This window comes from Panthera pardus, unplaced genomic scaffold (genome assembly GCF_024362965.1).
Source record: "Panthera pardus isolate Hobbes unplaced genomic scaffold, ASM2436296v1 HiC_scaffold_11, whole genome shotgun sequence".
Taxonomy (NCBI): Eukaryota; Metazoa; Chordata; class Mammalia; order Carnivora; family Felidae; genus Panthera; species Panthera pardus.
In genome coordinates this window covers 63384437-63398950 of record NW_026526666.1, presented here as the reverse complement: position 1 = coordinate 63398950, position 14514 = coordinate 63384437, and the positions used below count along the sequence as shown (strand labels likewise).

At 37.8% G+C, this 14514-nt stretch overlaps 1 protein-coding gene across 2 annotated transcripts in view; it reads right to left on the bottom strand.

The window, feature by feature from the left end:
• NDC1 (NDC1 transmembrane nucleoporin) overlaps positions 1–14514 on the bottom strand; it is a 46555-nt gene that overhangs the window by 20148 nt on the left and 11893 nt on the right. For both annotated transcript variants that reach the window (XR_002079894.2, XM_019449227.2), the window contains exons 6-13: positions 13394–13502; positions 10955–11006; positions 8146–8281; positions 7269–7361; positions 4970–5051; positions 2956–3111; positions 343–582; positions 116–231 (exon numbers count right to left, since the gene is read on the bottom strand). Coding sequence is in view for 1 of the 2 variants with exons in the window: in XM_019449227.2 (XP_019304772.2) it covers positions 116–231; positions 343–582; positions 2956–3111; positions 4970–5051; positions 7269–7361; positions 8146–8281; positions 10955–11006; positions 13394–13502 (984 nt within the window). In the remaining variant the exon portion in view is untranslated. The remainder of the gene's footprint in view (positions 1–115; positions 232–342; positions 583–2955; positions 3112–4969; positions 5052–7268; positions 7362–8145; positions 8282–10954; positions 11007–13393; positions 13503–14514) is intronic.

Genomic DNA, 14514 nt, shown 5'->3' with positions numbered 1-14514 from the left:
TAATACATGAAGCATCAAAAAAAGTCCTAATTATCCCTGATGGGTTACTCTTGTGAGATTCCTGATGCTCTCAATGTTACGTGCAAATATAAATCCTATAACCATATCATCCTACCTGTTCACGTTTATTCTGAATCCATGAATAAATCATGCTAGGCTGTCTTGCTGTCTTACCCTCCGCACCAACACAGGTAGATGGAGAAGGATTAGAAAATTCAGGCATTTGCTGATCTAAATAAAAAAACAAAAAACAAAAAACAAAACAAAATCAAGAAAGTGAAAACTTAGGATATCGGATTCTCTACAACTATGACATTTCAAACTTTAGAAAACAATCCTCACCAGAAGTCCATAATCTTGGCCCTCTTCTTATCAGCTGAGAACTCTGAGGTGACCCATAGCAGGTATTTACATCAAAAATTCCAGCCATCCGATTCACTACACTAGAACCAAATGGGGTTCCGAGGGGACTTGCCACATCAGGAGTAGACAATTTTGAGGAAAACAGTGACGTCTTAACTAATGGTGGCACTGACGGCCGAGGCATCTGGCTAGATCTCGGGGTCTGAAAAGTAGTTTCTTCTGTAAAAGAACAGAGCCAGTGCTGAACAGGCAGCCTGAACAAATTTTACACATCTCAGTTTTTGGGTTAATGCATTTACCCAAAGTTTAGTAGCTTGTTTCCATGTATGTTTACACTCTCAACATCCAGCTTTTATGACAGCAACTCAGCGACCACTCACGGGGGTATTCTACATCTTCGGTCAGACTGGTGCAGCTTCCCTTGTTTTCTACCCCCAGAGAAGATCTTCACCTTCAAGGTCAGTTTCTCTAAACCTACGCTGTTTTGAACGAACCTATCAATTTCTATTTTATTTTTAAATGGCAACAACCTCAGTTACTGCGCTAGTATGTGTCCAATGTTACTGCAAGCTCCTACTACAGCTATTACTTGGCTAAAACAAATTTGTATTGTGAAATGTACTGATAAATGCACACTCACCCATTTTCCACAGAATTTTTTCCAAGTTAACAGAAGTCACACCAGAGATGAATTTGCCCAGGATTATCTACAAATATGATCTATAAACACTTTCTTCAAAATTTATCTTATAATCACCAATTTATAAATTCCGTTGTATAAAAACAAAGGAATATTTTTTCCAGCCACTCCAGTGCAAGGCACAAAGACAAATAGATTACATTGGTGTTCTAGCTTCTTAATAAAACCACCATAAAACATCAAACATTTAAAGTGCCAAACTTTTTTGAATGACTTTTTAAGGTTAGTGCTAATTGGAAATATTTGAAGAATCAATTTAAAAATTGAGACTGGGGTTTTTAAGTTCTACAAAATGTGAAATACTGACTGAGCAATGGGATGTGACAACAGCTTAAAATAATGAATAATTCCTATTTGGTCACCCCCATGATTCTCTCCTAATCTGGGACTGCATTGATCTAACATGCTAATTTGATATAATTAGCCTATTCAAAATTCTCTAATGGCTCCATATTGCTACAAAATATAAACTACATATGCCAGGCCTCCTTTTGTTATCAACAATCATCCTACCCATTCAGAATCTGTGACAGACTTCTTTTTTTACCAATTCCATTGTCTTGTAATTATTTGTGGGCCTCCCACTAAAAGGTCAGTTCCAAGAGTGTTTCATCTTTGATTCTCTGGTTTCTAGCACATTGCCTGGCATATACTAAGCATTCAATAAATATTTGTTGAATAAATAAATGCTAATCTGAATGTGGAGAACAAGTGAAACACTAGAATCTTTTAAAATCTGACATTCACGATCTTACCTAAATTGTTTTCCATTTGTAATCTCTCATTTTGGTCTATGACCCCCTCAGAATCATGATGTTTACTGTGACCCATGTAGTGATTTTGTAAATATCAAAATTAGTTACCAACATTTAAAAAGTGGAAAATTTCAGGGTACCTGTGGTAGCTCAGTTGGTTAAGCATCCAACTCTTGATTTCAGCTCAGGTCACCATCTCATGGTTTGTTAGATCGAGCCCTGATTCAGGCTCTGTGCTCACAGCATGGAGTCTGCTTGGAATTCTGTCTCCCTCTCACTCTGTCCCTCCCCCCAGCCCCCGTTCACAACAATGCACTATCTCTCTCAAAATAAATAAACTCAAAATTAAAAAAGTGGAAAATTTCACCCAAAATATTTTCAGATTTCAGGCTTCTCTTAAAAGTAGGGATGGGTGGGGGGGCACACAGAAGTTCACATACTGGGTCCAAATTCCCACATGGGAACAATGAACCGAAGCTAACCCACAGCTTCCCCTACAGATGAAGCCAGTGCTCTCAGGTTTACCACAGTCCTCACCCAGCCAGTTTTGCCCATTTTCATTAAAGGCCTGGCTCCAGAAGGCAGGTGAACATTAAGTCCGTTCGTTAGTCTTACGTTCCTTGGCAATTTTTGACATAAGGAATTTGGTCAAATAGCCTAGGTTCCTCCACTGTACTTCTTCCCCTCGGCTTTCATCTTTCAAACATTCTATCAAGCTCTCTGAAAACCATGAATGCGATGCCCCCACCATGAAATCACTCAGTCAGGCAGTTACTCTTCTCTGGGCACTGGCCAGCGACTTTTTGTGTCTGGGATACTGCACCAGTACTACCTGTAAAGCTTCACCTGGCTTTGTACCTGAGGAAGCTGACGCTTCCTTCTATTTGATGAGCCACAGTTAACCTTCTTAACACCGTCAGCACACCAGACTTAATTTCTTCAATCTACAATGATACTCAGGCCTTCTTCTTGGTTCAGTACAATATCCCACTTATGAGATCAATTTTCCCTAAAAATTTAGGATTTCCCTAAAACTCCTTCACACTCATGTATACATATCCTTAGATTAACTACTGTCATCTTTCTTAGGAAACAAAATGTATGTACTTTGCCCTCTCTCACTAGTACAGGCATTACCTGGAAAATTCGATTTCTTAGGCTCCACAGAATACGAGGACACCATTCTCCCATTCGTAGCAGCTGCTTCTTGATACAGAACCAGTTTCTGAGTCATATCATTTAAAAGACTCAAACACTCCCTTGAAATGGCTGTCCAATTGTGGGGATGTCCACCTAAGGGGTCAAAAAACCAGCTTTTAAAATGTACATAATCTTAGAGTCTCCTCTCAAAGTGAGGAGAAAACTCTGCAAGAAACACTACATTGCACTTTGCATGAAGGTCCACTTGCCGCGGCTAAGCTACTATTTACACCACTGCCATCTACACAGAAGGAGTTCAATAAATATTTGTACGAAATAATTATACAAAAAGTCTACAAGCGAAAACTTGCCATCTTACCATTAAAAAAGAAAAAACAAAAAACCTGCCAAATTGGTTGCTAAAATAAAGCCAAATACTACAGGATGGTGTGAATGAAAAAGACTAGAGTTACTTCCCTACCAGCACTGAACAGACTGAAGACGAAGACAATGAATACAGGCATGTCTCATGAGATGTGCCCCACGGCCCCCAGTGACCCATAAATTTGTGTCTGGCCCACTAAGCTTCCTTACATTTTCATTTACAATGGCCCCTATTTCTTACTATGTCTGTAGGAATGACATGTTATTCCTAACGATCATATTTTATACACATATCTGTTATTATTTAACTGAAACTACTATGATCCACAATTTTGTAAAAATTCCCTTACTCTCATTATCTTTTCATTTCCTAAGACCTTTCTCTCCCACAGCTGCCACATAAAAATCAACCATGCTACTTTCTATGTTGAGAATAGCCAAGGAGTCCACTGAAAACTTGTTTCCCATTCTGGGTGCCAAATAACCTTTCTGTCTTCATTTAGAGCCCCCCTTAAATACTTCCCCCATCTACAGCTCAAGAGGAATACCACTTAACCTCCAAGAAAACAAAATACTTCATCAGTAGGTCCCAGAATGTTTTGTACTGCTGTAACTCAGAACCAATAAGCAACTATGTGATTGTCCAGGGAAATTTTAATAATATGCCCTAGAATGTAAGTTCTCTAGCAGAGAACATGTCACCTTGTTACAGTTCACTGGAATATCTGGTGAAAATATTTAATGCATAGAGAATTCCTAAGTGAACCTAAGTCTGACAAAAAAGAATTGCTAGTTAATTTTCCACAGCATCAGCTCTGGATTTTTCATGCTACTAAAAGGAGAGTGTGGCTCCAATCATTTATATTTTTATGTAACTGAATTTCATTTCCATGTAACATTTAACCATAGAAAGTTTCTTTTATAATGTGGGAATTGGCAAGTTTAGCAAAATAACGAAGAGCTGATTACAGAGATGAAAAGCTACCTAGGTTAGGTTGTTCATTGGTGGCTAGGCTGGAATGCTTTCCATCCAGGAACAGGCAGAGCACTGGCATAGTTGCAGTCTTGATGAGTTTGTAACAACTGACAGTGGAAAAGTGTTTCAGAGTTGCCAAGGGCATCCACGGGTCACCATCAAATCTAGTTATTTTTTACTTTTTTTTAAAGGGAGGCAAAGTAACATGACAGAAGGAGGGAGCTCTGCACTTGGGAGTCAGATGACAGAATTTCTTATTCCAACTCTGACATTAACTGTAAATAAACCACTTAATCTCTCTGAGACTTAGATCCCCCATCTAGGGAATTAGACCACCTGATATTCAAGACACTTTGTAACATGAAAACTCTGAGGATACTTAAACTGTACTCTTCTGCTCTAAAACTGTCAATCTACCTCATCATTTCTTCAGGGTAAGGGAATGAGGATGCTGAAGAAAGTTTTAAAATACCTTTCCTGGAAATATAACCTCTAACCACAGCAATGCAAACATTTAGGTGCATTAAAATCAATACTTCATTTAATGGACTCAACAGTTGTGTATTTTATTAAATACATCTCTGTCACCAAAAATTTTAAGTGGAATACCTTCTGCACACACATGCCTATATCTGTTACTTTTAGCAATACCTGGTTGGCTAAGGCTAAAAACTTCTTGTCTTCGTGAGGGAGAATACTGAGAAAGCAACATCAGGTCCTGCAAGGCCAAATACTAAAAGGGAAAAAAACAAACATTATTTAATTGTTTTAACTTTTTTTTTTTAATGTTTATTTTTGAGAGAGCGCACGCATGCACACGCATGCGCAAGCAGGAAAGGGACAGAGAGAGACGGGGGGAGAGAGAATCTGAAGCAGGCTCTGGGCTGACAATAGGCCCATGTGGGGCGTGAACTCACAAACCGCGAGATCATGACCTGAGTCAAAGTCAGACGTTTAATGAAGTGAGCCACCTAGGTGCCCCTCATTGTTTTAACGTCTATATGAAATCTTAGTTATGAATTGGGCTCAGTATTATATGTAAGGGGAAGTCGCTGAAATTTTTCATGAAGGAAATTCAGTTTGTCAATCAAGCTGGCCATAACCTTCCTTTCCAGACTCCCAGAATTTTCTTGCCTCTACCCTCTGTAAGCTACCCTACCCACTGTAGGCTCCAGCTACAAGAAACTCTCTGTGTTCTCTCCCATCTCTATGGTGAGACACTTAAAACATCACTTCCTTCTAGAACTTCCCAGGCCTCCCCCACATCAACATATACTTACACAGCTCTCAACCATGACACTTAACATAATTTATTGTAACTGCCTGTTTACTTGTCTCATCTGGTTCCACCCACTAAACTCTGAGGCAGGGACAGCATCTTACTTGCTACCACATCCAAAGGCAGTGCCTGGCACACAGCAGACACACAACATATGTTGAACTTTTTTTACTGAAAATCTTCATTTTGTTTCCTGGCAAAATCGTTCACTCATCATTCAAGACACCATCACTTCTATGAAGCTTTCCTATTTTGGTTCCAAGCAGAATAAGTGGCTCCCACTGCACTCATCATAATAAATTTTCATTATTTTGTGTATCTGCCTTTTCCATTAGGCTTGCTACATCTTACTCGTTATTATGCCTTAAGCAACTAGCAATGACTGACACCTACCCAGTAAATAAAGATATGTTAAATAACCAAATGAGTAGCTGATATTTTTGTATATCTAATAAATTAGTCATAATTGATGTTTAACGGTAATCAGAACCTCACTGGTTCATTTTCTTATTCGTTTACAACTTTTCGGAATGTATTCCAAACTCTGGGTTCCATTTTCTTTGAATTATTTTTTAAGTACTAGGACTTCTTAACAGGATCACACATATTATGTATAGATCTACTTTAAAATTTCAAAATGCAATTTGAATCAAAACAATTTATTCTTAGTTTAATTTGTAAATTTGTTAGAACTTCTTTAAACTCTTTTGATTAAAATTTAATTTAGGATCATTATCATTATTCATCTTTTTTTTTTTAATGTTTTATTTATTTTTGAGACAGAGAGAGACAGAGCATGAGCAGGGGAGGGGCGGAGAGAGAGGGAGACACAGAATTCGAAGCAGGCTCCAGGCTGAGCTGTCAGCACAGAGCCCGATGCAGGGCTCGAACTCACAAACCGCGAGATCATGACCTGAGCCGAACTTGGTTGCTCAACCGACTGAGCCACCCAGGTGCCCCTCATTATTCATCTTTTAAGACAGCTCATTGTATGTGTACCTACCAAGTACTACCTTTGATCATAACAACCAACAATACTACATGAGTAGGGGCCCTTGGGTGGCTCAGTCGTTTGAGCGTCCGACTTTGGCTCAGGTCATGATCTCGCGGTCTGTGAGTTCGAGCCCCGTGTTGGCTCTATGCTGACAGCTCAGAGCCTGGAGCCTGCTTCTGTTTCTGTCTCCCTCTCTCTCTGCCTCTCCCCCACTCAACACTGTCTCTCTCTCTCAAAAATAAACAAACATTAAAAAAAACTTTTAAAAAATAGTACATGAGTAAAAACATGTCGACTCCATAATAAATAAAACAAAACAGTATTTTGTTTCGCTATAATTATAAGTTTATGAAAAGCTAATGCACACATACGGTTGTATATCATAGTATTTTGTGCCAGGAAATATTTTTATGTCTAATCTAAGTATAGTTTAGTTTGCACAAATTAGCTTAGCTTGTACATACACACTGCAATATATCCTTGCATTTTAGTCACTTGGAATGAAAACTAAGAAAGTGAATGGCATTCCATGCAGTGTGTAGTTGATGTTTTACAATACTGGTGCTAGAATATTGTAGGCCCTCAAAAAATAGATCTAAATACGCTAAATATTAAGTCCATTTCATAAATAGGTTCGAGATTACTGCGTGAAGACACAAAACACATAGCTCAGGCACCTTTATGATGAGGGGAGGATTGCTGTTTAAGACCTTCGGGAGGCATTCGTCCGACTCTTCTGAAAATGGTGGCTGAACAGGGAACAGATGAGCCTATCAAGTATAATCAAATATAAAGACTATGAAAATGATTATTTTCTTGACTCTATTCAGTAACTTAGCACTAACTGAAATTTATTACAACAGGAAACAATACAACCAAATTAACATCTTCAGTGTTTTAGTAATGGATTGCATCAAAATTACATATACCTAAACACACTACTTTCTGAAATGTTACTCTCCCCATTTTATTAAATCTCTGGCTTCCAGTAACAAAGATTCTCTGAAGCCACTGAAGGGCACAAACCTACAAAGATGGTAAACTGAAAAACAAACACTCATTTCCTAAGATAAACACCTGGATGATAAAGACAATGTAATTCCCATTCATTTAAAATAATTTCTATACAAATTTTAAGACTTTCCTTCAAAGAACAAATATTTTATTGCTTTATATTGAATATTTTCAGACTAGCTATAACGATAGCATGTAAAACTAATTTAAAATTCAGGCATTTAGCATGTGCTCACTAGAGGAATGAGAATTACACTACAGATAAAGCACAGTAAGTTCCACTAGCAGTTCATGCAGTTTAGTTTCCAAAGAGCAAGAACACTAACACTGTTCCTTACACACACACACACACACACACACACACACACACACAGCGAATTATGGTTACAAATGATACATCCCTAGTAAAGCCTCAGAAAAGAGACCAAAACCCAATTTATCAGAATGGCTTTAGGCACAATAGCATACTGCTTAGTGCTCTGCTAAAAATACCCGTGCACTCTAAAACACAAATGTACTAAGAAAAAACTCAATACTAACCTCTGTGGCAAAGATTTTGAAGAGTATCCATGAGATATACCAAGTCATCAGAAGAAAGACACCACATAGCCAGACATGGTAGAGTAATGAGAGATTCAAGAGGCCACTCAGAGTGTCAAGAGGCCTATGAAACTGCCTATGAAAGCAGAAATTACTATTTAATCCAATGGGGAAAATACAATCTCAGCTTTCAACAGCTTCACAATGACAAATCAATCTTATTTATTAATAATAATGGTGATACGGGGGTGCCTGAGTGCCTCAGTCGGTTAAGTGTCTGACTTCGGCTCAGGTCATGATGTCAGTTTGTGAGTTCGAGCCCCACATCAGGCTCTGTGCTGACAGCTCAGAGCCTGGAGCCTGCTTCACATTCTGTGTCTCCCTCGCTTTCTGCCCCTCCCCCACTCATGCTCTGTGTCTCTCTCAAAAATAAAATTAAAAAAAATTTTTGTAATGAATAAATAAATAATGGTGCTATAGACTCCCCTCCTTTTGCACCCTATACAATTCTTTCCCTAATACCTACTTACGAACTACATAAGGGAGCCTTAAATGAAGAAGAGACCTAAACTTATGCTCAGTTTCTTGTGCTCCAAATCTTCACTCTCATTTCCTATGGAGAAAGAATGAGCCAAGCCTGTAAGCCAACCCTTAGCAGCTGGGTAAAATTTTACTGTTACTTTGTAGCTTGACACATAATCATTCAATAGGACTAGCACCTCTCCTGGGCCAAATTTCGGCTCTATCTGTACACCCTAAAAAAACGGTTCCACAATAGTTGGGAGCACATAGCACTATCAGAAAATCACAATCTTTACTTTTAAAATAATTTAAGGGGCACCTGGGTGGCTCAGTTGGTTAAATGACTGACTCTTGATCTTGGCTTAGGTCATGATCTCATGGTTTGTGAGACTGAGCCCCGCATTGGGGCTCTGAGTTGAGCACAAGGAATCTGCTTGGATTCTCTCTCTCCCGCTCTATCTGCCCCTCCCCAGCTGGCGCTTTCTCTCTCTCTCTCTCTCTCTAAAATAAATAAATAAACTTAAAAAAATAATAATAATTTAAGAAACTCTGTTAGAAGGCTAAATAAAGGGAACACTACTTTACCAAAACCTTGAGTAGATCAATTAGCAAAGTCATCATAATCCTACAATCACACAACTAGTAATTTTAAAACAGGATTAGAACCTCTGGTTCTGCCATCTAGGTGTGTTGTGATTACCTTTAACTGCTTGACCTAACCCACACTCAATTTCTTCATCCATACAATGGTACCATAATCACTTCTTTTTACTTTTTTTTTATTTAAAAAAAGGTGTTTTTTGGTTTTTTTTTTAATGTTTATTTTTGAGAGACAGTGAGACAGAATGTGAGCAGGGCAGGGGCAGAGAGAGAGGGAGACACAAAATCCAAAGCAGGCTCCAGGCTCTGAGCTTTCAGCAAAGCCTGACACGGGGCTCGAACCTACGAACTGTGAGATCATGACCTGAGCCAAAGTTGGACGCTCAACTGACTGAGCCACCCAGACACCCCTCTTCTTTCTTAGGGCTATTCTGACATTTAAAACACCTGATGTTAGGTGTGTCTAGCATAGTGCTTTACAGTTTCTAGGAGAATAAAGTTATTTTCAGATTTTAAGTATCTGCCATATATTAAGAACAGGATATTTGACACTGCCATACAAATAAAGTGTATTTCAAGTGAAAGAAGGAAAAAAATACTATGTTCAATTACAATCAAATGTCATTATCATTTTTCTCTTTCCATTAGACCCAATGTAAAATCCAGACTAACATAAATGACCCATGCATATGGTTTCATTATCTAGCAATTAAACCGAGGACAAAACTAAATTTACCTAGAAACTTTTAAAAGTTAGAAATTGAGAGGTGTGTGGGTGCTCAGACTCTTGATTTCGGCTTAAGTCATGATCTCACCGTTCGTATGTTCAAGCCCCGCATGAGGCTCCACGCTGACAGTGCAGAGCCTGCTTGGGATTCTCTGTCTCCCTCTCTCTCTGCCCCTCCCCTGCTCGCTCTCTATCTCTCTCTCTCTAAATAAATACATAAACATTAAAAAAAAAAAAAGTTAGAAATTGAAATACACAATGTAGAAACCATAATATCTCAAACACCTACAAATGTCAACATCCCCACCCCCCCAAAATGCTATTAGTTAAATCTACATGATATAAAAAGTCTCACAGTAGAATAATAAAAATTAAAAGAACAAATACTGATAGAGAAATTTACATTTTTTTCCAAATAAAGATTAAAGCCTTATCTATGTGCAAAGTACATGGGAAAGAACCAGAGTAAGACACCCTAGTGCTGCCACTCGATTATCACTTATTGACCTTCAACTGGTCATATGACCCTGCTCAATTTTGGTTTCTTTAGTGGTAAAGTTAAAACAATACCATAGCACTGTGCTTACCTACCACAATAGCAGAGAATGATTACTGAGGAGAAAAACAAGAGAGGTATGCCCATACAACTCAAGAAGTCCACTTTTCTAGAATATAAAAGCTATATCTAACAAAAAACAAATTATCACTGCTAATTTCCAGGGAGAGGAACCTTGGTGACTAGAGACAGGAGCAAAAGGATTATTCTTAACTGTATACTCTTTTATATGACACTAGAATTTTGAGTTATATGAACTAGGTATATTCCAAAATGAAAACAATTGGTTTTCAACTTTAAAAATTTAAAGGCTAAATCTAAACAAAATACCTGGAAAGTGGTAAACACCTACAATGATGGAAACAACTAACATTTAAAAATCAGACTTTTCATATATCACTTACTCATCTATCTGAAGGTCCATTGCAGTGCTAATCCAAGCTTTGGGAATATGGCCTGACAGGAAAAAAATACAATGCTATAAACATAAAAAGTTAATAAATCTTAATCATACTTTGTAACATGAGGTTGATGAGATGACCAGGTAGACACTAAGACCTGGGTCAAAACGCTAGGTTGTTTGATCAGGAATGGGCAGGAAAAGAGAATAATTTCTAAATACAGGAAGTCCTTGCTTTGCACAGGTCTGATTATGCATATATTTCAGTCATATTTCAGTGGTGGTTTAGTTAAATCACACTAGTCCCCCAACAGCATAATTCAAATTTCAGTTGCCAATGGTATATTTACAGTGAGCAACTGAATATATTTCCAGCTTCTCAGTACACAAATCAGTATGTAGATAATGGAAACACATCACAATCTGTGACTAATCACATCCCTTCTTTCTAAGTCTGTTTGTGATTGGTCACTGACATCTGTTATTCAGTTCAGGCGCAGACAGCAAAGCATAACATTGTGTCGCCTCCTTGTTTCCTATGAAAAGCCCACATGACATTTTATAAAAATGAATAACTGAAAGAAACTGGCCCAAAAGACCCAAGTGCAACAAAGAAATGAAAAGTGCTAACATATGAAATGAAATCTGAATGGAACATGTACAGAGTTCTAGAAGAAATAGTTGACCACGGAAATAGTCACACGGCTGCTATGTCAGCCCAAATGTACAACGGTGGGGAAACATCCAGGCTGAATGAAGATAGTAGGTTAATAAAAAAACAACAAGGTGTTAACATCAGAATGACAGTTGTAAGAGCTATGTAAAACAATGGGTTATATAAACTAAGGATGAAAGAAGTGGACAACAGAACAGCCCATACCCAGTAAAAACAATTCTATAAAATGATTCCATAGAAAAAAGTAGGATCAGAAAGTTATGCAGATATCCCCTGCTTTTTGAAAGTTCATGTTATGCCACTTCGCTTTTATGAAAGGCCTACGCTAGCACTTGTTCTAACTGAAAGAAATCCAAATTTATGAAAAAGGCAGAAAAGTGCAAACAACATTCAGCATTTGTTCTGCACCAAGCCGAACAGCTGCTGTATAGAGGCAGCACACCCTGAGCAGCAAGAGCAGCCCCACCAGGCTCCTTCCTGCAGCTCAGCATCAAGCCTCCAAAGCTTTGAACTGTGTCTGTGAGCATCTGTGCTTTACCTCAATTTGTTTTGTGCATCCATTAGCAAGATGCGTCCTAAAATATCAGAAAAGCCTAAGAGAGGTTATTTTGGGATACTCAAAAATCTTTCCATATCAGGGTGCCTGAATGGCTCAATCAGGTGAGCATCTGACTTCAGCTCAGGTCATGATCTCAGGGTTCCTGAGTTTGAGCCCTGAATCGGGCTCTGCGCTGACAGCTCAGAGCCTAGAGCCTGCTTTGGATTCTGGGTTTCCCCCCTCTGCCCCCTCCCCGGCTCACACTCTGACTCTGTCTTCTCAAAAATAAACATTTAAAACAATTTTTTTAATCTTTCTATATAAATCAACAGTAATTGTTTCTTCACTCTGTGCCATTTCAGCTTACAAAAAGTTTCCCAGGAACACTCCACTTTCAGATAATGGGGGAAACCTGTAGTCTGAAAACAGTATTTTAGGATGCTGAATTTTGATTATACTATTATATGTTGCTATTGAGATTAATGTTTTCCATTCATCTTGATCTGCCTCATTATATTAAATAAGCTATATTTCTGTGCTTAAAATTCATGTTAATAAATTCTATGTTTCCCTTAGCAGCAGGATATTCTAGTATATTAGTACCAAGTTACAAAAGGTTATAAAAAAAGAGTATGTTATTTATAGAATGACAAAATGACATATATTTTCTTCTTTTTTTTATCATGGTAAAAACCACACAACAAAATTAACCAGCTTAACCATGAAGCGTACAGACACTATATGCACCTTGTGCAACAGATCTCCCGAACTTTTTCACCTTGCAGACTGAAACTCTCTACCCACTTAGCAACAACTCTCTTTTTTCCTTCCCCCACACAGCCCCTGGCAACCACAATTATACTTTCTATTTCTAAGAGTGTGACTGCTTCAAGTAATACCTCATGTAAATGGAATCATGCAGTATTTGTCTTTTGGCAACTGGCTTATTTCACTTAGTATGTTGTCCTCAAGTTTTATCCATGTTGTAACACATAACAGGATTTCCTTCTCTTTTAAGGTTGAATAATATTCCATTGTTTGTACATACATTTTCTTTAACAATATTTTCCCTTAACTTAATAAATACTCTTTAACAATCTAAACATTGAATCAGGCTAGTCACATACCTACAATTGAGAAACAAACAAAACCAAAAATGACTTGGTTAATTGACATTTTCTGAGCTGTGAGCTAACACATACACTGTATCAAAAAGCAGAAATTCTTACCAAGAAAATAATACACAATGCAGAAATTTCTAATCAGGAACAGTGATTCCACACAACTATGCTTAACTAACAAGAGCAGAGATCTCCTGAAGCGCAAGAACTTGTATTGCTGAGAAAAAAAAGAAAAACAGAATCAAAGGACACTTCCAAGTAGAGGTTCTAGTTCATTCTAAAGCAAACACTAAAACAGTCCACATAATAAAAAAAAAATAATAATCAATGCATAAAAAGATGAAGTTTATTCCAGAGGTAAAAAATCAACAATTTCTGATGTTAAAATATTTAATATTTACATATACAACATCTCATTAATAGGAGATCAGAAATGACAAAATTAACAATATCTATAGTTATACTAAAGACTATGGAAATAGAGTGTGTACATACAAAAAACATGATAATCACAGCAGCAGCAGCTGACATTCTTTGGCCACTTAGCATGTACCAGGTACTACTCTAAGTACAACGCTATGAAGGAGGTTCCATTATTATCCTCATCTTACCAATGAGGAAGCCGAGGTGCGACTTAACCAATTTAACAGCTAGCAAAAGGAAAATCTGAGATTTTAAACCAGGCAGGCTGGTTTCAGAGACTACAATCTTCTGCATACTGCCTCTACACTCAATGTTTTCAAATGCTGTCTACAAGAAAAATAGGCAGAAGACACGAGACTGAGTCGGGAGACCTGAGTTTCAGTACTCCTCTCTGTGTAGCACTGAGCAAGTCATGTCTCCTAATTATCTGTGAGATAAGAAGGCTGACCCAGCCAAACAGTGCATTAATGGGTATCTTCTATTCTAATCATCTAAGAGAGAAAAATCAATTAAAAAATATGAAATGCTTTTTTCCTGGAAAAAAAAACGAACTATACTTCTTGTAAAATAAGGCTTGTTTGCTTCTTTCCTCTCCCCTCCCTGCCCCAAAAATGCCAATGGAAAACTATTTTTAAATTATTGGGCAGAATCTAAAGGAAATTTAATGAAGCAAAGATGAATTTCCCAAATTCTGGTCTTCTTTTCTGCTTCTATTATGGCTGATCCTTCTTTAAGGAATTTCAGGAGCTAAAGAAGAGCAAATAATTATATTACTCAGGTGGAAATTACAGCTTCATACAATGTCT